Genomic DNA, 26,232 nt, shown 5'->3' with positions numbered 1-26,232 from the left:
TCCTATCTATTGACATTCCTTGGAGGAGCCACAGAGTCCCAGGGGGTTTGCTAAATGCCAAAGATATGAGTCCATTCTTTCTGGAGGTGCTTGTCAGTAGCTAGGGGTTTCTCAGGGGTTCCTAATTTTCCTTGTATTACACCTATGTACCCAATTGCTAAAGCCAGGTATTCATTTAGAGAAGCTCTTCAAGGCTCTCCTGAGTATCTTTCCTAATCATAATCCCCTTGTAGTTGATAAGGAGGTTAGAATCCAGACCACCTGTCTCTAAGGTCTCCCTTTCCACTTGGTCCCTGTGAATCTGCCTAGCAATAGCAAGATGAAAGGAAAGAGGCCCAGAATTCTGAACTCAGGGTATGTATGCATGCACCCCAGCTGAAGCCCGTGCTTGCCCATGGGGCTAGGGTGCTGTAAGCATTCATGTAAGAAACTGCCTGACTTGTGGTGTTTGAATGCTGTATTCCTTCTGTGTACCTCATCCATGATCTCCCACCCCTCCGAGACCTTTCATTGTACCCACTCAGGTCCTTATAGAGACCACATTTGTGAAAAAGTGATGAGTATATAGAATATAAATTAAATGTTTTTACTCTTGGTACCAGGTTTTTTTGGGGGGGGAAAAGCACAACACAAAACAAACATTTATTAAAAGATGGTATAATTTCTTTTTAATCTAAAGATAAGTAAGAGATACTTTACACTTGGGACAAAAACATCTATTGTTCAGTTGTGTCTGACTCTTTATGACCCCATTTGGGGTTTTCTTGGCAAAGACACTGAAGTAGTTTTCCATTTCCTTTTCTAGCTTATTTTACAGATGAGGAAACTGAGGCAAACAGGGTGAAGTGACTTGCCCAGGGTCACACAGCTAGTACTCTGAAGCCAGATTTGACTCAGAAATATCTGTCTTTCTGACTTCAGGCTAGTACTGTGCCATCTAGCTGATCACAAAAACATAACTGATTTGAAATGAAGTAATTAGGGTGAATATTTGGTTAAGACACATACAGTACTTTGGTTTATAAATTGTTTTTGTTTTTTTAATTCCCTCAGGGCAACACTTCCCAGACATACTGTAAGAGTCTCATGAATTCTGCTTTATTTTCTGGATCAGCTTTCATTCTCAAATCTTTGTTGTGGCTAAATATCCCTGGGCATAGGGGTGGTGGTGTGGGGGGTGGTCCTTGGTCATCTAAATAGAGAAGCCATGTTGGGGTTAAATTTCTAAATTAAACGAGGCTTTTAAGATTGATTTCCCCCTCTCCCCCTTTTCTGAGATCAAGGGATTTTTGGAAGTAGAAGGGAAGGAGAATGATAGAGGCAGGGGGACTTTGGGATGTAGGACAGAGATCTTGGATATTAAAATGTCACAGAGAGGGTGGGGTGAAGTATTCCAATTTCAACTGAATTGTGTGGGAGGGAAAAGATAAAAGCCACCCTACTCAAGAAAGGGGACATCACACTAATTAATTAAAGTTTTCTAACTACAAAGCTTAATTATTTAAGAGCTGTGCCTTTCATGGTCTGATTGCCTGTTTAAACTTCACTTAAGACTTGTAACACTTGATAATAGGATCATGGAATTAGAGCTGGAAATGACCTGGGAGCCCATTTAGTTTTATAGAGGAAATATAGAGGTGCCATTTTGCATATATTATCCAACTCCTTGGGAGGCAGCTGGTATAATGGAAAGAGCCCGGGCTATCTAGGAACTGGGTTCAAATCCTACCTCTGATGATACTACCTGTGTGACAAGTCACTTAATATTCCTGAGATTCAGTTTCTTCATCTTTCAAAGAGGAGATTGGAGGAGGTGACCTCCAAAGTCTCTCCCAGCAATAATTCTACAATCCTTTTGTGAGGACTAACAGAAAAGTGATTTTTGTCCATCGTGGTACAGAAAGGATAAAGGTAGAATGAAAACAGCTGCATAAAGTAGAAATTCAATAAAATTTTGAAACCTTAGATTTTCTTTCAAAAAAAGGATGAAGATAGCAATCCTACATGCATAATCATTCAGTATTCATTCTATTTTTCATAAAAGCTCCTAAGAGTTAAGCTAGTTCAGCCTAATGTTCTCATTTCTTTTTGTGTTTGTGGCCAACCAATGCTTCAAACTGAATATTTTGGACCCGGTTTATGGCTGCCAATGCACGCTCAGGAAGAAATCTGTGGAAGAAAAATGAAAGCTTTTCAAATGAATATTGTCTGAGAATACAGACACCAGGACTCATATGAAATTTCACCCATTGCACAGGACATTAACCTAAGTAGTTTTTTCACAGTCAAATTTTGTTTTTTTGATGATCGTCTGTCCTGGATTTGGTTCCTTTTCTTAATTAATCAATTAGCCAACAAGCATTTATTAATCACCTATGCTAGGTATTGGAGATATAAAAATAAAAATGAAACACACTCTAACCTAAAGAAGCTTATATTCTACTGGGAGAGAAAACCTTAATGCTCTTCCTTCCTCTGCTGCCTTTTCATATTTATATCCCAGATCCCCAATATGTCAGTCCTATATTTTAGAAGACATTCAAGATTTCTCTAAATCATTAAGAAACATTCTTTTATCTTCAATATTGTCTTTTCACACTGTTTCCATTTTGCACTAACGGAAAACTGGCTTGCTCTCAATGACCCTACATTCTTGGCCACCTGCTTCAAAGCTGTTTGCTCCTTTCCTCATTAATTCTCAACACATTGAACTAGAAGGAGGAGTTGGCATACAGAATCACAGAGTTTGAGCGTTGGAAGAGGCCTTGGTGGTTTTCCATACTTGGAGAGAATTATCATCCTTTATTTTCCAGGGCATGGCCCTTAGGGTACCTCCTCTACTCTTTGTTGTTCAGTCATTTTAGTTGTGACCAGCATTTAAATACTCTATTTGGGGTTTTCTTGGCAAAGATACTGGAGTGGTTTGCCATTTCCTTCTCCAGCTTATTTTACAGATGAGGAAACTGAGGCAAACAGGGGAAGTTATTTGCTCAGGATCACACAACTAGTAAGTATCTGAGGCTGGATTTGAACTCAGGTCTTCCTAACTCCAGGACCAGTGCTCTGTCTACTGTGCCTCCTAGCCTTTTACTCTTACCTTGAATAATTATTTTAATTATGGATTATTATTATTTAACTTTGCATAGATTCATATCTTGCCTCCCCCAGTAAACTTTGTGTACTCAACACTAGCATAGAGTAGGTATTTAATAGGTGTTTGGAGAGAATTTCAAGATAGATGTTACGCACATAACATTTTCCCCCCTCTATATAACACCAAAGCAATTTACTGGAAATGGAGATAAAATAATCATGGATGGAAGATTATAATATTGGAGTGATCTGGAGCCCCAAATAGATTTAGAAAAAAAACCCAAAGCCAAAATCTTTTTATGATATGCTCATGTAAATACCAACTAAACAGCACATTCAGCTTTATTGAAAGTTGGGCATAGTAGATTTGCAGTTTCATGTACAATTGTCTTTTTTTATTTTGCTATGTCATGGAAATGTTTGTTATATTCCATAAATTAAAAAAAGAAAGAAAAAAAGAAAAACTATGATTACCAGATGTGAATCTAGGTCGAAAACTTCCTTAGTTAGGCAGAGAGAGGCTACAGAGTAAGCAAGGTGATTATATCAGAATGAACCACAAAAGTACTGAAAACTTGGAATATTGAAAATGTCTAAGAATGAAAAGTAACATTTAGTATTTGATTCTGAAAATAAATATTCCCCTATTTTGTGATAGTTTGCAATATTTTCATGACTATTGCAATGTTTCTCTAATGACCGAATTGAATGTGCTCATTAGTTAAAACCAGGAAGGAACTAAACGTACATAGCAAAGAGAATGCCTTATTGCAATAGAGACACATGCAGTTGAGGGAGAAACCTCACTTTAATTGTCAGTGAGAAAGTCCAATCTAACATTCCTTTGAATAATCATGAAGGAGATGTCTGGAAATACTTGGTAACCATTTTGGTGGTCTTTGCATCTTTAGCACCTAGCATAGGTAGGTATATTTCATACTATAAAACAGCCTAGGGTTAAATTATAGCTCCAGACACCCTTCCTTCATAGCTTAAAGCTGAAGAAAGAAAACATTTATTTGTAGAATATAATACCAGCTTCTAACGTTTTTGTTGAGTATTTTCCCATAGTGGAAGGGAACCCTCCCAGTTTACAGATGAGGAAACTGAGACCCAGAGAAGATCAATAACTTGGCCAAGATTACACATTTCCTATTGCAGTTGCAGGGGTGGTTGCAGGGGCTTTACTTAACAAAATTGTCTAACTGGATTCTTTATTTGTCTAAATTATCATGCAGCAATAAATATATTAAAATCCAATACACTTCCTGGTTAAACTGAAGTTTTCTTGCTTATAAAAACAAATTAAAACCAATCGTGCCCTCCCAAGAGCATAACTGAGTGACATGATTTTACAAGTAAATCTTCTTACTTCCTGTCCCTGGCTTGTGGTGTTAAATCTGCACTTGTTAGGTTCTGAACTGAATGTCTGCTTCTTTTTGGTGAAGATGTACTACACAGTTTTGATATTGTCTTTGTCTTAGATTCTCTCCTTCTGCCCGTGTCACTCAGCAATCTCTTCTTGGAGGTTCACTCCATCTATATGAAATATATTATTCAGATATTTGTTGTGGCTTACTAGGATTCAGATTACCCTCTCTCCTTTGCTGGCTCATAGTTTCTGTCCAGCTGAATCTTTGGCCTCCTAAGTCTTAGAGGTGTCAAACATATGATGCCTCTTCAAATTTTGACCTCCAAGTTCATCAACCTCTCCAAATCCATTGACTTTCCTCTTCTTCAGCAACCCACAGGGATGTTCATAACCCAGATAACCTATAACTGTGCATCCTTGATGATTTTCATCTCATAGATTTCTCCTTCCTGAGTATTATCTCATGTTTCCCCACTTCTCCCTGTCCATCATTCCTCCTAAAGCTATTTTTGTGCTCACAACCCTGTAGTTCCTTACTGCTCTGGCCTTACTTTCCTCTGTTCACAGCTGGGCCTCTGTAGTTGAGTAGTTAGTTCTACTCACTGTCCTTTGCCCTCTTGTCCTACTGCCGTTCTTACCCTTGCTAATTGTCAACCCTGACTCATCCCCACCATCCACCTACTCCTGAGCTGCTGAACAATGCTGGGGGAAGTTGCGACATCATGCTAACTAGATCTACTGCCAATTCATGTTGTCTGATCTCAAGTGGTCCCTCATCGTTGAGCCATAAAATTTTGATTCTTCTTTGATCATCTCTTTGTACTTCGGTTATTTTTCCAAAACTTCTCTTTGATCCTCAAAACTCCCATCCTTTCTAGTATCTCTCAATAGATTTCCTCACTTCCAACTGCATTGGGGAACATGGAGGAAGCCCTTCTCCTCAAGTCAATCAATGAGCATTTACTAAGTGCTTACTATGTGCAGGGTAGCCTGCTAAGTGTTGGGGGTGTAAAGAAAGACAAAAACATTCCCCATTGTTTCTTTGTATCCTTATTGCCTACTACACTTAAGAATTTAAAAAAATTCAATTGGAAAAAGGCTTCAGAGGGATGTCCAGAAAAGCAGATTTCTATGAATAAAAATGGTGTGCCTATCTTTTTTTCCCCCTCCTGCTCTCTAGAACTTATAGCAGGAGTAGTATTCTCCACCATCAACAGCCAACCTTGCCTCCTCCTTTCTACAAGAGGCAATCTCTTATGAACCCAACAAATTCAAAACAACTCATTATCTTCCTCCTCCCCAAACCTTCCTCTTTTCTGAACTTCCTACTAATACTCTGAGTAGGGCTCTACCATCTTCCCAATCATCAAGGCTTTCCCTTGGTGTCTTCCTCACTTGCATTCACCCCACACATCCAATCTGCTACCAAATCTTGTCATTTTTGCCGTGACAACATCATTGCTATATGTTGCCTTCTCTTGACTCATACAGCTTCCATTCCACTTCACGCCTTCATCACCTATCTCTCTCTCAGACTATAGCCTTTCCAACTGCTCTCCCTGCTTCAAATTTCTCCCGACTCTAATCTACCTTCTATTTCCCTACCAGTGATTTTCCTGAAACATAGATCTGTCCGTGCTACTCCCAGCTCAATAAACTCTAATGCTCCCTGTTACTTTCAGGATCAAATGCAAAGTCCTCTGTTTGGGATTTAAAGCCCTTCATAATCTGACCCTTTCCCTTCCAAAGATAGTTCCAGGCTCATTGGAAATATTAAACTCCCTTTCCCACACTCTGTGATCCAGCCAAACTCTTTGGCCATCTCTCTGTTTTTCATACATGAAATTCTATCTCCCATCTCCATACTTTTGCATGGGTTGTCCCACATGCTTGGAATGCCCTCCTTCCTTACTTTTGCCTCACAAAGTCCTTTGCTTCCTTTAAGATAATGCTCATACTCTCTTCTGCATGAAACCTTCCCTGATCTCCTAACTGCCAGTGTTCTCCCTCCCAAACAACCTTGTAATGAACTAATTTGTACCTATTTGTATTTATTTACCTTATATTTATGCTGTTTGTAAATATATATGTGTACATATATATGCACATACACATATATACATACACATACACAAACACACACATACACATATATATGTATATATACACATATATACATATTTACATACATACATACATATATATATACTTGTCTTCTTCATTGGAATGTATAAACTATTATGTTGGAATTTTCTTGTACTTATATTTTAGGACCTGGCACAGTATCAGGAACATAGTAGGCATTTAATAATACTTGTTGATTGATTGCTCTATCTCCATTGGCCCATTTGCAGTATCTCTCACATGGCTCTACATTTTGCATCTCCATGCTTTTGTACCAGCTGTTTTCCATGCATAGAAAGTCTTTCCTGGCTTCCCCAGATGCTAGTGGCTTCCCCTATGAGACTACCTTCCTTGTATTATCTCTATATCTTGTCTATACCTACTTATTTGCATGTTCCCCTCCCCCCCATTAGAATGTGAGCTCCTTGAGGGCAGGGACTGTGCTTTTGCCTTTCTTTGTATCCCTACTGCTTATCACTGTGTTTGGTACATAGTAAAGACTTAAATACTTGTTGCCTGACTAGATAATTAAGGTGAGAGTGGATGTTAATGGTAGAAAGGAGTCATTACTACTCTCATGAAGGGATTGTATATTTTTGGCAAAATATACAGCTGCAAACCTCTGGTACTACTACTGGTGGCTTGTTTTTAAAGTATATATCATAGAGCACTGGTCCTGGAGTCAGGAGGACCTGAGTTCAAACTCAGCCTCAGACACTTACTAGTTGTGTGACCTTGGGCAAGTCATTTAACCCCAGTTGCCTCCCCTCCTCCAATAAAGTATATATTTTACCATACTTACTTTTCTAATACCAAACAGAGATTCAAATATGATGGAACAAAAATCATTTTCTTGTCAGTTAGAATTCCATCCATTAGTTTCTTCACGACATCCTCTGTCTCCAAAACAGGCCATAACCTTTAAAAAAATGGATTTTCATTGGATAAAACAGAAATATGAAAAAAAAACTTCTGCAAATGAGCTTCCTTCCTTATTTTTTTTTTTTTTGGAATATTAGCAGTTTTCTTTGTGTCCTTATCATACTATCTCCCCAAGCACAAGGCCTACGCTTTGTTTCTCTGTAGTTATTCTTTTACATGAAAAAATATGAAAAGAGTTAGATTTCTTTTTCTTGGCCCTAGAAGACAAGGTTTGATGGACCATTGTGAAGGTAAACATATTACAAGCACGTGTTTTGATTCATCCAGCCTGGCACTTCACATGATGTCCTCTGCATATAAGTTAAATAAACAAGGTGAAAATATACAGCCTTGTCATATTCCTTTTCGAATTTTAAACCAGTCAGTTGGTCTGTGTTCGGTTCTATCTGTTGTTTCTTGACCCACACCCAGGCTCCTCAGGAGACAAGTAAGATGATCTGGTACTCCCATCTCTTTGAGGACTTGATGAGGGCACAGTCTCTGGGAACTCCTTGAACCCTTGAACTCTCCTTGAATCTTCCCACTCTACTTGACCTTGGCCTGAGGCTATAACCATTAAGCCCAAATGCCTACCTTGCCCAGTCCTCTATTGTCCAGCTGTTTCCCACCCTTAATCTTGTCTTCCCAATGACCTCCCGCCCTTAATCCTGTTTCCTATCCTTAAACCTGATCAAAATATTTATATCCTAGCTCCACTACCCCAGCCCTTTATGGGTTGTCATTTCCATATAGCCTTCAGCTATTTCCCCCACCCGGGAGTCTGACCTCATCCCGGTCCTTTCAGGCTCCTCCTTAGACTCCTCCTTAAAGTCCTTCCCTAGACCCCTCCTCTGGCCACCGCAGACCACCCCTCAATCCCTCCCACAATCTTTGTGTATATAATCTCCATCTTGCCTCCATGAAGATGGTCAGATCCAATCTAGCTCAGATTGATCTGGCCTGCTTTCCTTACAGGCGTCACAAGGGGTGGGATCTCTTGGGGCAGGCCTATTTGGCTAACTCTTAATAAACTTTGTCTTTCCCCTTGGCTGAGAAAGCTTGAGTCGAATTCTTTCAGCACGACCTGGTGTGTTGGTACTTTGGGGTGTTGAGCACCCCTCACCCCAAACCCTCTTCATTATGGTTCCCTGACCGGGAAGCACTGCTAATTTCAAGTTCTTCTCCAGCCAAGACTGAAGGTATGTGAGCCTCCCCCTCTCCCAATCCCCCTCCTCGCTCTCCAGGCATTTTGGAGGTGCTTCTCAGGCCTGAACCTCAGCAGGTCCCAGTGGGTCGGACAGCTGGGAGGCTGTCCTGTTCAGCCTGACGCCCTCAGGTGGTTCTCGGTCCAGTGGTCATGTCGGAGGCCATGAACCTAAGTATGGCTTCTGAGGCATGGAGGACATGGATGGATGCCCCATCTGGAAACATGTGCCAGATCCTTTCAATTGTTTCGGCGCTGGGAATTTGGGAAAATTTCAGGTACCTTTTGTATATTTTATCGTCTTGTTTTATTTTTTTGTCTCCCGACAATTACTCCTAACTTCTCCTTTACTAAGGAGGAAGGAATTTCCAGCCCAAATGCCTGAAACAGGTCAAACCTTTTCAATTCCTGCAAGTTCACCTTTAGGTTGTCTTTTGCAAAACTGGGAAAAATCTAGCTGCTCTGCAGAGCTTAAAAAGAAAAAGCTGGTACGGCTTTACAATACTGTTTGGCCTCAGTATCACTTAGAAGGCTACGAAGTATGGCCTATTTTTGGGACTTTAAAACATAATACTCTTTTGCAGTTAAAATTATACTGTCGCAAAGAAGGAAAGTAGATGGAACTTGCCTACATGATGGCCTTCATGGAGCTCTCTTGGAACCCTGTCCTCAGAAAGGACTGTAAGGTGCTTGTAGCTAAAGCTGCCCCACAAAAGGGCAATGGGGGTGAACAGGACATTTTGGACGACCCCTTTCTTATGGCCCCCAGGGCTTCGGCTCCTCCCCCCTTGGCGACCCCTGCTCAGGTCCCAGCCAAGGGTCTTGTTGAGATGCCTCCCTCTGTGGCCCCTTTCCCTGAAGGGACCCCTACTCAGGTTTTGGCCTCATGGCCTGCCTCTACTGCAGGCCCTGCAATATCTATCACCCATGGGCCCTACCCCTAAGGCAATCCCTACTCAGGTTCCAGCCTCGGACCCTGCCCCCATGGCAATATCTCCTCCCCTAGCTCGTCTCTCTGAGGTAGCACCCACTTGGGTCTCTGGGGTATCTCCCCCTCTGACCTCTACCCCTCCTCAGGTATCAACTGATTTTCTCCCTTGTCAGCCTGATCCCCTGGCCTTGCAGTCCAGTCTAGTTCAGCCAGCACTGCCCAGTTCCTACCTCACAAGAAGTGGGACTTCCTATATCCCTCCCCAAGACTCAGTCTCCACAGCAACTTCAAGGCTTTTTCCCCTGAGGGAAGTGCCTGCCTCCTCTATGGGGACAATTAGGGTACATGTTCCATTCTCCATTTCAGAAATCATTCAGGTTAAGGAGAAGCTGGGGAGATACTCAGAAGACCCCACTAAGTTTACTGAGGGTTTTAGGGATCTGTCCCTACAATTTGAGCTGATTGACCACTACTGCCAGTTTTCTAATGCTCTCTACTTTCTAACTACTACTTTTATCAGAAGTGCCAAGGGTTACACTTTCGCAATGTATAGCTTAGGCTATGAGCTATGTATGTTGGCTAGCCTCGGGGGTAGCCTCCACTTCAGAGAACCAAAGAACTAAGTTGCAATAAGCGATTGATCATCTCTTAACTGCTCATTCATCTTTCCCTCTTTATGCCAGTCGGCTATATGTGGCACTCATTTCTGATTTGTTTCTTACTCTGCTATGTTATTCTTTTATATGGACATTGTTTTACTTTTTGAACTTGTATTTTTTTTTTTACATTTTACTTTTTTTAAAAAAATTTTTACTTGTATTTTCTGAAATAGTCTTGGGGTAAGAGGAAATACAGTGTCTGACTTAGATCTATGCAGAATGTAATGTAATGCAGGGTGATTCCAGTGTCTGTCCAAAGGTCAGAAAATATTTCTACTCTAACCTCTAAATTTTTTATTATTCATTATTTTATTAATGAGTATTTTATTAATTATTGCTTGATTAATAATAATATTTTGTAAACTTTCCAAATCAGCGAAAGAAAGGTTCTTTGTGAATCTGGGACATTGCACCTAGTAAAAAGTATGACCTTATCTTTTTGTTCTCTTGTGGTCTGTGTTTGGTTGGGGGCATTCTCTACCTTTGAGAAAGGGGAAGAGAAAAGGAGAGGGTGGTATCTCTCTGCCAATTCTTTGGGCAGGGATAGACATAGAACTGTATCCTTCCCTTTTCTTTTGCAGGGGTAAATGAGGAGTTAGCACCAGCTGGCCAACTCTGCCCCTCACTTAGAGGTCACATAGACAATATAGTCAGATTGGTAAGTCAAATTGTATTTTTTCCTCTGGTCTGTAGTGTTCTCTCAGCTTTGATCCACATGAAAGCTAGACTTCATAAGCCCTATCCCAGACTCATCTGTCATCCTCACCTTGTGCTTGGGTTCTTGGTGAATCCAGTATTCACAAAAACAGGACAGAGACAAGAAGTCTTGATTCCATTTTTCCGCAGAGCAGCAAGTTCTGATGTTAGGGCTCTGTGAAACCCAACAGCAGCAAATTTACTGGAACTACAAAAGAATTATGAATAATTATCATCTAATGGAAAGAATGAGGCTCCATTTTTATGAGAGTTCTACAGTATAAAGTGTTTATTTGATTGGAAAATGAGTAGAATATTTCATCCAACTTCACAAAATCTTCTACATTGAATTTTCTTAGATTATGAAAAAATTCATCTTAATTTAGATCCCTTACATGCTTAAATAGAGTGCATATATAAAAGAAAACTGTAAAATTGGCCATTTCCCAGGGACAAATCATGACCATTACTCACAGGAATAAGTGATTTTTAAAAATCTCAACTATAACAATTTTTAGTCAATCACAAATTGTCCTTACGATGTCTCTGATTCAGTCTCTCTATAGCTTTAATTATTTTTTTCTTGCATAGGAAAAAAAATGTGAGTGCAAAAAGCTATAAAAACAATAGCTATACTGAAATACTTGCACTATAGAATGGAAAGAGTCCTGGCTTTAGAGTCAGAGGATATGGATTTCAATCCTCTCTCCCCTATTTAGGAGCTGGGTGGCCTGGGGCAAGTCTCTTCATCTCTCTGGGGTTCAGCTTCCCCGAATGTTTGGATTAGATGGTCTCTAGTGTCCTCCTAGCTCTAAAGTTATGACTCTATGGTGCACATTTTCCTATTAGCGTTTGCATCTAGTTATGCAGTTTGCAATCTGGAAAATAGCTACCGCTTTGACTTCTTAATCTTGTTTTTAATATGCCTGTAATATATTAACCCCTTTAAGAAAATAATAAAAAGAAAAAAGTATGCTGCTTCTTACACAGGTGGTAAGGGAGAGTAGTTAAAATGTTGGGCTGAAGTCAAATCTAGGTTCTGAAGCTCTCTGGGGTCATGGGGTTCTTTAAGACTCAGTTTCCTTATGTGCTAAGTATAGATGATATTATATATACTACTTATCTCACAGTGTTGTTGTGAGGAAAATGTGTTACAAACTAAAGTTCTATATAAATATAAGTTATTGTTCTTTAGAGGAGAAGAAAAGGGGAAATTCCTATGTTTGGATTCCCCCCCCCATATTGAAATAATAGCATGTATTTTAAGTTGTAGAATTCCTATATACATCTCAAGAGGAGAAAGGAACTTGAGCATTTAGGGTATTCCTGCCTGCATAGCCTCTTCCTCTTTCTTTGGGCATGTCTGTCAGGGAGAGCACAGAATAGGGCCAAGAATATGGAGCCCAGGTCCTCACTAAGCCACTGACATGTACTTCCATTATCATAACATATTGCAAGTGAGTAAAAATCTTGTCAAAATATTAACAATCTGATGCTATTTTGATGGATGGAAGAAACTGGAAGAGTTTTCAATAGAATTTACAATGTAGAGTTTCATATAAGTCCATTTTCTTTCGCAGAGAGGCATTGGCACCATATTTGTTAGTCTAATGTCTACCTGGCTTAACATTATTGTGTAAAGAGATGATAGAAAAATAAAAAACAGTTCACACACTAAGTCATTTAAAACAAATACACACACAAAAATTCTCATGCAAGAGATCTCCAGCTGGCTCAGCACTGGCCCTGAGCCAGTACATGTAGGTGGTAGTCTTTCTGCTTCTGTTGTTCTTTATTTCATTGTACATTACAGTTCAAAGAGCATTATTTATTTTCTTACAGTTATCTTTGACTGACCTCTGTAATTGAAATCCATACTGTTTCCAAATCTAAAAGCAGTTCACATCTGCATAAAAACATCTTTTCTTGTTCAGGTAAAGACATTACAAACTGTATTTGCTCTAGAGTTCTGAAAATACTAGGAAGAGAATGGAGTGCTTGAACAATCCTTCAAAATAAGAAAGTAGAAAAGTGCCTCACTAGAAATCAATACATACCAGTAAGGGATAAGATAAGGAATCACTCCATGACCACATATGGATGCCACAGTGATGATGTGACCGTGGTTCCTCTGCATCATGGAAGGCAGGAGAGCTTTAATAATCTTAAAAATAGTTCAAAAGGGAGAGAGATGGAGAAATGGACATTACTTTCAATACAGGTTTTTATTTTATTCTTTGGATATTCCAGTCAATCTTAGCAAAGAAAGATGCCAACAGAAATGAAGCAATCCTTTCACAGGTCCATATTTGTGGCTTATACTTACCCAGAAGTGGCCTAGAATGTTGACTTCAAATGTTTTGGTAATTTCCTCATCTTTGGTGCTCAGAAGATCTGCTGGATAAACTGCTCCAGCATTATTCACCACCATGGTCACATCACCAACTTCGTTCTTTATCTTTTGAAATTTAAAGAACAGATTCATTTTGTGTATCACAATATCCCTGAAGGTTTCAGGTAGAGGTAAGCAAGGAATAAATTATTTCTTCACTTTGAATTGTGAAGAAGCACTCCCCCCACCCCACCCAGCATAAGCAGGGAGTGTATTAATGCAGACATTCATTTATTCAGTTCCTACTGTCTTCCAGGTATTCTGCTGGGCATTGGGGATACAAAGAAAAAAAAAATAGTCCCTGCCCTCAAGAAGCTTATACTCGATTGAAGGGAAACAATATAAAGTTATTTGGGGTGGTGGAGGATAGGATAAGAGATGGCATTTAAATATGAGCTTTGAAGGAAGATAAGGAAGCTGTGGGACTGAAATAAGGAGGTAATATATAAGAAGCTAGCCCGGGTGAAAGTATGGAGCCAGGAGACACAGAATGATGTGCACCAGGAGCAGTAAGTAGGGAGTTATGAAGGAGGATCTACAGGGAGCAGAAGACTCAGGCTGAAGTCACCTGCTTTTCAAGGTCTAAGGGAAAAGGTCTTCTCTTTTCTTAAAATTGCTTGTTTATCCACATACAATGCTCAGCAATCTGAATTTTGACTTAATCACAAAGAGGCTGGGGGTTAGCTAGAGACAGATTTAAATAGAAATTAAAGCAGAAAGTCCATCCTTTGCCTAAATATTAGGAACTTTCCTAACTGGGGGCTTGGAGCAATTTTGATTGAACTTAAAACTTTTCATCTAAAAGAAATTCCTTCAAGATAGAGAGAATGGAATCATGTCATTTTATTGCCCCTATGCTTAAAAATGAACTAATCATTGGAACAGGGTGTTCCATCTATCCAAACCTATTTTATAGAATGCTTCTCACTAAAGCTCAAGAGAGCTTTTTACAGATTAGCAGATACGAAAAATATTATGTCATAACATAGTAACGTTATGACAGTATCTTGTAGTGACTAGAGAGAGAACCTGGAAGCTGGAGAGACCTGGGTTCCAGTCTTGCCCATAACACATACTAGCTGAGTTACTCTGGGCAATTCACTTAATCTCTCAATATTTTAGACATTGCTCTAAGATTATAAATTGTGGATAAAGTACCCTGGCTTGCATTTGTCAAGGGAGTTCTGATACCTATCCATAGCCAATATTTACATAATGCTTTAAGTTTCCAAAGCAATTTACATATATTATTTCTTGTGATTCCCACAGCAGTCTTGTGAAGTAGGTCCTATTATGATCCTCATTTTTCAGTTGAGCAAACTAAGGCTGAGTGGGTTAAGTGACTTGTCAGGCTCACCCAGCTAGTGTCTGAGGCAAGATTCGAAGTTAGGCAGGGACATGCTAGTAAATGTTTAACAACCAGCTCTTCCTTCCCCCTCCCTCAAATGTATATGACACATTTTTATGTATAATCTGCATTATTAACATTTTCTCCAATCTAGATAATCAACAAATAAATAAATCTGATTTTTAGCATTTGCCATTTTTTAGGTTGTAAAGGATCACTCTGAAAATGTAACAATTTGAGCCTATCCCTGAACTTTGATCTTGCTAACTCTAAGCCTAGCACTCTATCCGCTGTACCAACCAGCCAATGCAATGAAAGACAGGAGTGCTTAAAAAAGTAATGGAATGGGCCCAATAAAAAAGGATTCTGGTTTTTTTGGACTATTTCTTGTCTCCAGTCAAGCTCTTGTGCACATTTATGGTCAGTAATAATGACAGTGAGAGCCAGCTCAGTGTGTTAGATAGAATGTATATGTGCATGTATGTGTGCGTGAGAATGTGTATGTTCATGCATGTGAGCATGTGTGTGTTTGTGCTGACTCTACCAGACAGGCAAGTTCTTTGACCCCTTGACGCCCCAGGCAATTCTCTTAAACCTATAAGAAGAGCTGCATTAGTAGGTGGAGTTTCCTCATTGGCAATTCCCCTTATACCAGTGAAAATCACAACTCCATTAAAAACAAAACAAAATAACAATGCTTGAATAAGAAAGTATGATATGTAGGCAAGGAGAAAATCCTACCGTAGAGCACCACTTCAAGGCTAAGAATAATGCAAAAGGCTTTGCTCTCAGTTTTTTAGATTGGTCCTTTCTTTTCTCCAGGATCCCTTGTAATTGAGAGTTTGTACTCGGTCCTTACCTTGTCTATCATGGTATAAATTTCCTCTTTTTTACTGCAATCAACCACATAAGCACGAGCTGTGGCCCCTAGTTTTCTGCATTCAGCAGCTGTTTCTTCAACACCATGCTGCAAGTGGAAAAAAAGATGGAAGGGGGAAAGCAATAAACATCTATATAGCACCCACAGCATACCAGGCACTGTGCTAAACACTTTACAAATATAATCTCATTTTATCCACAGAACAGGTAAGATACAGTAAAGTAAGATAAGGTAAGATGCTGTTATTATCCCCATTATACAGTTGAGGAAACTGAGGTAAACAGAAGTTGAGTGACTTGCCCAGGCTCACACAGCTGGTAAGTGTCTGCAGCTGGATTTGAACTCAGGTCTTCCTGCATCCAAGTCCAGCACTCTATCTACTGTACCACCTAGATAGAAGGTAAAATGCAATGACTAGGGTTGGGAATAGAAAACAAGAGGGTTAAAACTATTCACAGAGTGTCTTCTTCCTTGATCCTTAGTCTTTTGTATATGACAGTAGTTCTCATCTTTGTTGTTCAGTCATTTTCAGTTGTAGTCAATTCTTCATGACCCCATTTAGGGTTTTCTTGCCAAAGATGCTGGAGTGCTTTGCCATTTCCTTCTCCAGGTCATTTTTTAACAGATGAGGAAACTGAGGCAAATAGAATCAAATGACTTACCCAGGGTCACACAGCTAATAAGTGTCTGAAGCCAGATTTGAACTTCAGGCCTCATGCTCTATCCACTGTACCACCCACCTGCCCCTTGTTCTTATGTAGAACCCTTTGATTAATTAACTAATTTATTTGGGGGGGAGGCAATGACTTGCCCAGGGTCACACAACTAGTAAGTATCTGAGGTCACATTTGCACTCAAATTCTCCTGACTCCAGGACTAGTGCTCTATCTGAACCACCTAGATGACTCCAGAAGCCTTCAATCAATCAAACAAACAAATAAAATGAAAAACCCTTTAACAGAAACCTTGTAGCAAAATGTTCTAACATTTTTATTTAAATGCCTATTAAAATTCATTAAAAAATCAATTCAAGGTTTTTCAAGGTTCCTCACAGTTTGGGAAATGGAAAAGACAACAGGAGTGAATTATGAGGTCTAATCAGCAGAGGAACCTTTCTACCTGGCTGTTCTCCTAGGAAATATTCATTTTACGCCTAGAGTCACAGTTCCTAAACTGTATTTTTTGACTCCCTGGTTCTCTGCTAGTATGCTTTCCCCTCTAAAATATCAAATAATGAAATAATGTATCCAAATACTTATGATATGTTGCATTTTTTTTGACGTTAAATTTTTTCTCATATTGCTCTAAAATTTTTGTCTTCTCTTTGCCCCAGGAATATTTCATAACCACAGGCTTCCCAGGACCAGCATTCATGGGTTCTATCAATATGTTTAAAATTTTAAATGCGTATTCAACAAACATTTGTTAAATGTGTGCTATGAGCCAGGCCCAGGGCTAGGTACTAGGGATATAAAAACCAAAACAATCCCTGCCCTTAAGAAGCTTATATTTTATCAGAGGCCATACAACATATATCAAGAGAAGGGAGCGCAACCAATTGGCAGTGAGAGTGGAATGGGAAACAGAGGAATGCTTTACCTAGAAAGTTGGCTCTGGGCTGGATCTTGGAGACAAAGTTGAAGACATGGTGGATTGCAGGTATTGGAATGTGCCTGTAGAATGTGGGAGTGGCCTGTTTGAAGGCACAGGAACGCAAGATGCATTGGCAAATTGGGAGAACTGGAAATGGTTCGGCTTGTCTAAAATGTAGGGTTTGTGAAGGGGAATAATATAAAATTAGTCTAGAAATGTGGAAGTTAGACTGTGTAGGCCTGAATAATGTGCATTTTATTCTGGAAACAATAAAGAAGCTTAAACAGATTTCCCGCTCTGTCACCTCTACTCATTTCTTTGCTCTCTTTCTCCCTGTCCACTGGCCCATTTCCTTCTGCCTACAAACATGCCCGTATCTCCCCTAGACTCAAAAAACCCTTGCTTGATCCATCCATTTCTGCAATCATCCTATATCTCTCTGTTCTTTGTAGCTAAAATTCTTGAAAAAGCCTTCTGCCATAGATGTCTCCACCGTCTACATATATTCTTTGATTCGATGAGACTGGCTTCCTGGCTGTTCTATGAACAAGACCCTCCTTCTCTCATCTTGGGGCATTTTCTCTGGCTCTGCCCATGGCTAGGACACCCTCCCTCCTCTTCTCTGACTCCTGACCTCCCTGGCTTCCTTTAAGCCCCAACTAAAATACCACCTTCTGCAGGAAGCCTTCCCCAGCACCTCTTAATTTTGGTGCCTTCCCTCGGTTAATTATTTCTGATTCATCCTGTATATAGCTTACTTTGCTTTCACATATTGTCTCCTTCATTAGACTGTAAGTTCCTTGAGGGCAGGGCCTCTCTTTTGCCCCTTTTTGCATCCTCAGCCCTTAGCACAGTGCCTGGAACATAGTAGGCACTTAATAAATGCTTATTGATTGATTGAGAGAACCACAGATATTTTCCATGGTCAAATTAGTTTAGGAAATACTGGTCTAGAATATTCACCTACAGCAGTGCTATATAATCAGCTACTATACTCTCTAGACATAATTTACATATGAATTTATTTTACTTTTCCTATAACTTTCTCTTTAAATTGATGCTGAAGATAGCTAGTTGAATGGGTAGTGGATATAGTGCTGTGCCTGGAGTTTCAAATCCAGCCTTAGACACTTAGTAGCTGTGTGATCCTGGGCAAGTCACTTAACTTCTGTTTGCCTCAGTTTCCTCATCTATAAAATATGGATATTAACAGCATCTACTTCATAGGGTTGTTATGAGGATCAATATAAATATTACTTATTATTATTACATTAGTATCTTCTGTGTTTATGTCACATTCATTTCTATACATATCCCTTCCTCCCAACAAGTAATCTTTGTAACAAAGAATTTAAAATAAAAAAAAAAAAGAGAAAAAAGTAGTTCAACAACCAACTTGCATGAACATATCATCAGAGGCTGTCTGACAGTATGTAGTATTCTGCATTCCTTTTTAAAAAAATTTAATATTTTTCTGTAATTATATGTCAAAACAATTTTTAACATTTAAAAAAAAATTTTTTTGAGTTTCAAATCTCTCTTTCCCTCCTTCTCCTCCTCATTGAGAAGGCAAGCAATCTGATATAGGTTATACATGTGTAGTCATGGAAAACATACTTCAATGTTAGTCATGTTGTACTTCTAATTGCCTACCTTCATGAAGCAACAGAAGGCACCTTTTCTCAGCTTTTCTCTAGAACCAAGCTTATTGGCCATTATAATCATACAGCATTCCAGTTTTCTTTTGTTCTGTGTACATTATTAGAGTTATTGGGTATATTATTTCCTAGCTCTGCTTACTTCATTCTGGATCAGTTCGTATGATTTTTATATAGTTTTTAATCATAACTTTCCAGAATGTCCTCTTGGAACTTTTTTTTTGAGGCAATCAGGGTTAAATGACTTGCCCAGGGTCTCATAGCTAGTAAGTGTCTGAGGTCCAATTTGAACTCAGGTCTTCCTGACTCCAGCACTGGTCCTGTATCCACTGCATTACCTAACTGCCCCTTGGAACTATCTCAAAGGCAGAATCAAGTCTGGATAGAATCTGGATTTGAAGAAGAAGCAAACCATGCTCCCTATGCATTCATTAACTAAATAACTATGGATAATGAATGTGTATGGGACAGAATCTTTAAATAATAGGAGAGACATCTTTAGAGAAACAAAGTAAATTTATTCTACAAACCTTTGTATGGGAGACATAAACAAAGTAAATTTATTCTACAAACCTTGCAAGACTTGGGCACACCTCCATAAGGGAGGAGGCAAAGTAAAAGAGAACCTTCCTTAATTTATAGTCTTAATGAAGAAGATTCCCACCCACCTCTATCCCTTCTCACCATTGGCTGGGGTGGGTGGGCTTACAATCTAGGCACGAAAACTACACAGAGGACCAAGATTGATCCGGTTCGTCCAGGTTTTTCCCTATCAGAACTCAACTGCCAAGGTGGCGTCTGAAAGTCTAGGAGGAGAAATGGGATGGGGGAAGGAGAGACCCTTCCTGGAGCAGAGAACAAATAGCTCACAGGAAGTTCATTATCTTCTAACATCTGAGAGAGAGAGGGAAGGGCATGCCTTCCCAAAATTACAAGGCCAAATCCCAGAACCTCTCCATTAGACATATCCTGTGAAGTCTTCACAATTATCCAACCCACACAAATGGATATTATTAAAAGGAAACCACTGGATACCCTGAAAGCATAGCTTTGTTCTGAGACCCTCCTGGTGATTTTCAGCTTGAAATAAATTTGGCTCCCTTCTTCTGATGTAACTGTCTTGGTGCTATTCCATGAATATTTCAGGAAATATGGTGCTTTTACCAAGTCTTCCAATGAGGGAGACTTACTTGGTGCCTAACCCTGGATAGTTTTATTTGCCTCTCTCCACTTGTGTTCTCTTCTCAAAAAGACAGAAGTAAAGTTAGATGAAAATTATGCTGGTTTTATCCATGAACTTGGGTCTTATAATGGTTTCCCTTAGCATTTTTACGACCATGCTAGATTGGTCTGTAAACTAGCCTTAGAAAATGAACAAGCTGTTCCTATGGGTTATAAAATTACAATCCCCGGTGAGTCAAAATCAAACCCTATAGTCACGGAGCTAACCTTATTTCATTGCCCTTTCTTGGGATCACATATAAGTAGAAATGGAACAAAGGTAAGCCTTTCAAGGAGCCAAGGCTAATTGGACACCCTATGATCCATTGGCGGTCCATTTATAAGTCACTTCTGTGGGGGTTGGCAGTGGGAAGGTGGGGGAGAATCTGCTCTTAGACCATTTCACCTTCCTTGCTGCCCCTATATCCATAATCAATTATTAAGATGAATCTGAGCTTTCATTAGGAAATCTGCCTCTAGAATTACAAACTGGTCACTGAAATATAGATATTATAGACTTGCAGCCTGAGTAGGGGATTATGGAATATGATATTGGTTTTACAGGAAGGGTTGAGTTTATCTTCAACCTTGACTATTCTTTCTGTGTTATATTTACTCTGCGTATCACATTGCTTTCCCAAGGTCACACTTTGTATCACCAAGGGCAAAATGGGGGTATGGTCCTCAGGCTGTAGGAGTAAAGGACCCAGGTGCAATGGAAAATCAAACAACATGTCCCTGAGCTGCAAAATGTCCAAGAGTCAGGCATTGTCCCAAATTGCAAATCACAGAATCCCGTGGTTCAGAGGGACTTTATGAGGCCATTTTATTTATTTATTCTCCAGGCAGGAAGCTAACTACACAACCCCTTCATGCTACAATTAAATTTTTGCTTCTTATATAAATGATATTTATAAGATTTAAAAATCTCTAAGAAAAATTTTGCCTTCCTAAGAGGACATATCAAGATAAATATCTTAGATATCCGTTTCTATTAACTATTTTTCGTAGACAGAACCATGTTTTCCCCATTTCTTTCTTTCTTATTCCCTTTACCTCTCAATCTTTCTCTTTTTGCTTGACTCTCTCTGTAATGATGTCTCTTCACACGCGCCCACACACACACACACACACACACACACACACACACACGCACACACACGAACGACTTCTACACATTTTTTGCTTTTTATTTTTCTGTCTTCTTAAGCTTCTTGAGGACAGAAACTCTGATTGAACATTTTAATATTTATCAAAACATGTCAAAGAAGGGTCTAACAGATACTTGTTAACTGATAATATGGAGAATTTTGTTATTATGTACTGGGAAAAACTGAAGAGGATTAGCTTCCTAAAGCTAGAACTACAAAGTAACTTCTTTGAAGATGCTGTATCTTAAGATACATATGTAAAGAGAATGAGTGCTAACTAGGTAGCAACAGGCAATATTCCTTCCTGGTGTGTCTAGTGCTTGGAAAATACATATAATCCACTAGTGGCTGGCCCTCTTTCTAAATAAATACTCAGAAAAGACAAAAGAGAACAGAAGTGTCTGCCTTGGGTGGGGCAGGGTGGTGGTGGTGGTGGTGGTGGTGGTGGGGTGGGGTGGGGGCTGGACAATGGGGATAGGAGTCAGTAGGTGGGAGTTAAGGGGTGTGGATTGTAGATTCTGAATTTACTCCTCTGCCTCCTCTCTTTTGGTTAACGTGAAAGAAAGGAAAGAGAGGAGCTTATGAAAAGGCAAATAAACTATATGCCTTCCTTTCCTGTGTCTGGGCAAACTTGACCTTTGGGAAGGATTATGTTTGTTGGAATTAATGATTTTGTTTATCGTTGCTTAATATGACCAAGCTTTCTCCCTTTTTAAAAAACTGAAATATGAGAACTAGGTTATTTGTTCACACCTGGACATCTGAGTATAAGTGGAGAAAGGGTTTAAGGGGGTGTTGTTGACACAGGAAATAATAAGGCAGTGCTGGAGAGATTGTAGCCCACAAGATTTGACCATCTTCTCATTACATAGATTGTATAATGGGAGGCATTTTTAGTCTAATAATATAATTTACAATGAAAATTCAACTGATTCAAGGAAATCTGGCTGCTCTATCATATTCTATGATCTTTCCTGAAATTCATATACATACATACATACATACACATATATGTATATATATACATACATACATACATATACCATATATATGTATATATGGAAGTGTTTGGTTACTATGCTTAATTCCATGAATCTCTGTTTGGGATATACAAAGGCTCTGGTCTACAAAGGAAAAAGAAATATGGAATGTTCAGATGAAAATATGACTACAAAGGGAACTAATTTTTATTGAAACTGAGTTTTCTCAGTTTTAAAAGTTCTTTATTTATTCCTTTGAATACCTATACAAATGAATTTCTACTTCATGATTTCACTATAGGAATGCTTTTTTAAAAAATATTCATTTGGTAAATTAAAAAGAAAAGATGAAAATCTACAAAAAGTTAATGTACTAAGAAAAGCTTATTAAAAGAAATACAAGGGACTTTTCTGGGAAATCTATCAATGTCTGAGCAGGTAAAAGATTATATTAGAACACTTAAGGACATGTAGTTTCTTTTTCATGTCACAGAATCCTATGAAGGCTATCTGGCTACAATAAACATTTATCAATTCAGCTGGAGGTTTATTTTTTAAAAAATATTTATTTTTAGTATTTTTTTCTTTTTAAATTTTGAGTTCCAAATTCTCTCCCTCCCTCCTACCCCTCCCCTACACACTGAGAAGGCAAGGAAAATGATATCAATTATACTTGTGAAATCATGTAACATGTATTTCTATCCTAGCCATATCACCAAAAAAAAAAGCCCCTGAAAAAGTGAGAAAATTATACTTCAATTAGCACTCGGAATTCGTCATTTCTCTCTCTGGAGACTGATAGCATTTTTTTCATCATGAGTCCTTGGAATTGTCTTGGATCATTGTATTGAGCAGAGTAGTTAAGTCTTTCACAATTGACCATCATTACATCATTGCTCGGCTGCAAATTTCTTAATGAGAAAAGCCTTACGCAACAAACTCTAGAATTCTCTATACAAAGTAATGATTTATACAAGTCAGCAATTATGTAAACATGGCCACCTATAGCTTCCCTGCACAGTAAAGGAACAAGGAAGGGCACTACACACCAACTTTTTACTCTTGAATACTAAGAACTGCTGAATGGTTTTCATTACATTTATAACATACATGACCAAGACTTCAAACTCCTACTCCCTGTGTGACCCTGGGTAAGTCACTTCGCTCCTCTGGGAGTCACTTTCCTCATCTGGAAGATGACCAGGGACTAGATTAACTGGGGCAATCTGATGGAGTCTAGAGACGTCTTTTCAGAATTGTGTTTCTAAATGCATATGTATATATGTGTGTGTATATCTGTATGTGTATGTACATAGATATGCACACATATGTGTATACACACACACACACACACACACACACACACACACACACACACACACACCTGGTTAAGAGCACCTGAAGTAGGGCGGCCTCTCAGGTTCTTGCCAGCTCTAAATCTATGATTCTAGAGCCATTTGATTTGATAATAAAAAGGCAGGAATTGGCTACCTCCAAGATTTTTGTAGATCAAAGAAGGGGAAAAACAGGCATTGCAAGCAGCAGTTGCTCATTTGAATTTAGAAGAAAATCAGAAGACATTTTATTGAGCCAAAAAGGCTCAATAAAGAGCTCCTTTGATGACTTGGAGAATTTTTTTTTTTGAGACCAACAGACTGTGTTAAAAGACAAGTGCCATCCAAGACCATGAGTCTAACAATATGAATGGTAACTCAAATACAACACTAGTAACTGAAAATTCTCCAAAGAAGCGAGATGATCTGAAGCTTGGTGGCATTATCCCTTTGAAGGGAAGAAGTTTGTTTATCTCTCCTTCTAAAGCTCAGTACTGACTGTAGAATGAGCTAGATTTCCCCATGTATGCTCTGTGAAAGGGAGGTTCATTCATCACTGTAGGGTCTTACACAGAGATCTAAAGATCTAAGATGTCATGTGTAAGGGGAGAATATGGCTCCAGCCAGTTTATTTCCAAAGATGTTTCCCCAAGTTTTAAAACAGAGAACGCAAAAATAAATAAACAAATAAATAAGTAAGCAAATAAATAAACAAACAAACAAATAAATAAATAAAAGAGGGTAAAACTCTCCTGGTTTCTTTACAAGGTTCTCAGTTGGTAGCTTTAGTTAAAACATCTGAGAGTTATGTTGCTTTTTAAGAAGTGTAAAGCACTTGAGAGATACTGTCTCATGCTTTGATCTTCATAACAGTTGTGCAATGTAAATGCTACAGATATTATCCTCATTTTATAGATGAGGATATTGAAGCTGAGAAAGCATTAATGACCTGCAGAAGGTGACATTTGTAGCAAATGTCTGAAACTGGATTCAAATCCAAGTCCTCTTGACTCTGCATCCAGTATTTTTTCCTCTGGGCCACACAAATTGAGAAGTTGAAAGAAATAAAAATATATTTCATTACCTTATTGATATCCCACAGAACCAGTTTGCTTTTGTGTTTGGCAAATTCATAGGCAGTGAGCCTCCCAATTCCATGTCCAGCGCCAGTAACCAAAACAATCTCTCCATTGACAGACTTTCTTTTCACTGGAATAAATAGCTTCACCAAGGCCTCCAGGTAGGAGTAGATGACAACAACCAGAAGCAGAAAGAGTTCTAGGATGATGTTCATTGTTCTGGCTTCGGTTCTCTCTCCTAACCTATTATTTTCCTTTAGTGGAGAGAGCCACAGTATGGAGAGGTAAGTTTCAAGAAGGTTAGAACTCCAGCTGTGTCCCAGGTATTAAAGGGAACTGGAGGGAACTGGATAAGTGAGGCCACTAGAGCAGGCTTTCTCCTCATGTACTGTTGATTCTCTTGCAATAGACTCACTTGAAGTGGTGCCAGACGCCCGCACAAGGGGTGATGAGGAGTTAACCTATTCGTGGCACTTGTTTGCAGAACAATTCTTTAAAAAAACTTTAAATTTTTAAAAAATAAGTTTTTATTGATAGTTTCTGTTTCTTACATTGCCAAAGTTATCTCCATCCTATAGGACAAATTGTTTTAGGGGAGAAAAAAATCAATGGAGAGATTGTCTTGGTTACTGGTGCTGGACATGGAATTGATCAATTCACCTAAAAAGTCCAAAAACACGTGCAGTGGGTCACCCTTGAGGCACTTCCACAGAAGGGTGGGTTGGAGAATCCTTTCATCTATCTTCATTTAAGTCCTTGCAGAACTATTTTAAAGAACCTGGTATAATTAGAGAATTATTAGGTCTAAGGTGATTCTAGAAATACTACATAAGTTAATGGAATTGGCTTTTTTTTTCCCTCATAAAAATGAATATTTATGTAAGAGAAAAGAAAAAAATTGAAATGGGCTTTCAAAGGGCTTTCAAAGAGAAAAAACTTTGGGACTTCAATTTAAAAATTTGACAAATGAAGCTCAATTATTTGATTAGTTTATGGTTATTTCCATGACATGTTTTCAAGGTTCTTATCTCACTATGTAGAGGAACTGACCATGTAGTTCGTAAGCAGAAACTATCTGCTTACTAATTTATGTAAAATATAAGTTCTAAAACAATTGATTTATGCATTAGGAAGTATAAAGTTCAGTAACGGGAGAAGTCTGGAGCCTTATTGAAGATATGAACAATCCAATTTGTAAGGTGAAGATTTGTGAACATTTGAAATTCAAGAAGAGAAATCAGGGCATGGATATCTATTAAGTAGATTATTCTGATAAATCTGCACAGCTTCAGACTTTATTCTCATTCTGTAGAAAATCTTCATTAACCTAGTGGCTATTCACTTTAGTTTTTATTTCCTTAGTATACACTTAAATTCTGAAAGGGAGAAAGTTTGTTTTGATTTAATTACATCAACATGATTTAACTTGCTCAGAATTTATTTCTGTAGTGTCTTGAGTACCATTTGAATTTATACATTGTTGACTAAAGAAAATTTTTGTCTAAAAATATCAATATTTACACAATGCTTTAAAGTTTGCAAAACTCTACACGTAGTTTCATCATTCGACTCTCCCAACAGCCTTGTACAGTAGTA

General features: G+C 38.7%; 1 protein-coding gene across 1 annotated transcript; it reads right to left on the bottom strand.

Annotated features, from left to right (window-relative positions):
• Window positions 1-1,076: 1,076 nt before the first annotated feature.
• On the bottom strand, window positions 1,077-25,021 carry HSD17B13 (hydroxysteroid 17-beta dehydrogenase 13). The gene is made up of 7 exons (XM_036763000.1): window positions 24,642-25,021; window positions 15,600-15,707; window positions 13,327-13,458; window positions 13,058-13,164; window positions 11,071-11,208; window positions 7,392-7,508; window positions 1,077-2,169 (listed from the first exon to the last, which is right to left on the bottom strand). The coding sequence occupies exons 1-7, from the start codon at window positions 24,849-24,851 to the stop codon at window positions 2,079-2,081; spliced, it is 903 nt and encodes a 300-aa protein (XP_036618895.1). The 5' UTR covers window positions 24,852-25,021; the 3' UTR covers window positions 1,077-2,078.
• Between the last annotated feature and the right edge of the window lie 1,211 nt (window positions 25,022-26,232).

Source organism: Trichosurus vulpecula, chromosome 6 (genome assembly GCF_011100635.1).
Source record: "Trichosurus vulpecula isolate mTriVul1 chromosome 6, mTriVul1.pri, whole genome shotgun sequence".
NCBI lineage: Eukaryota > Metazoa > Chordata > Mammalia > Diprotodontia > Phalangeridae > Trichosurus > Trichosurus vulpecula.
The sequence above is the reverse complement of the archived record's forward strand: the minus strand, read 5'-3'. Positions and strand labels throughout refer to the sequence as shown.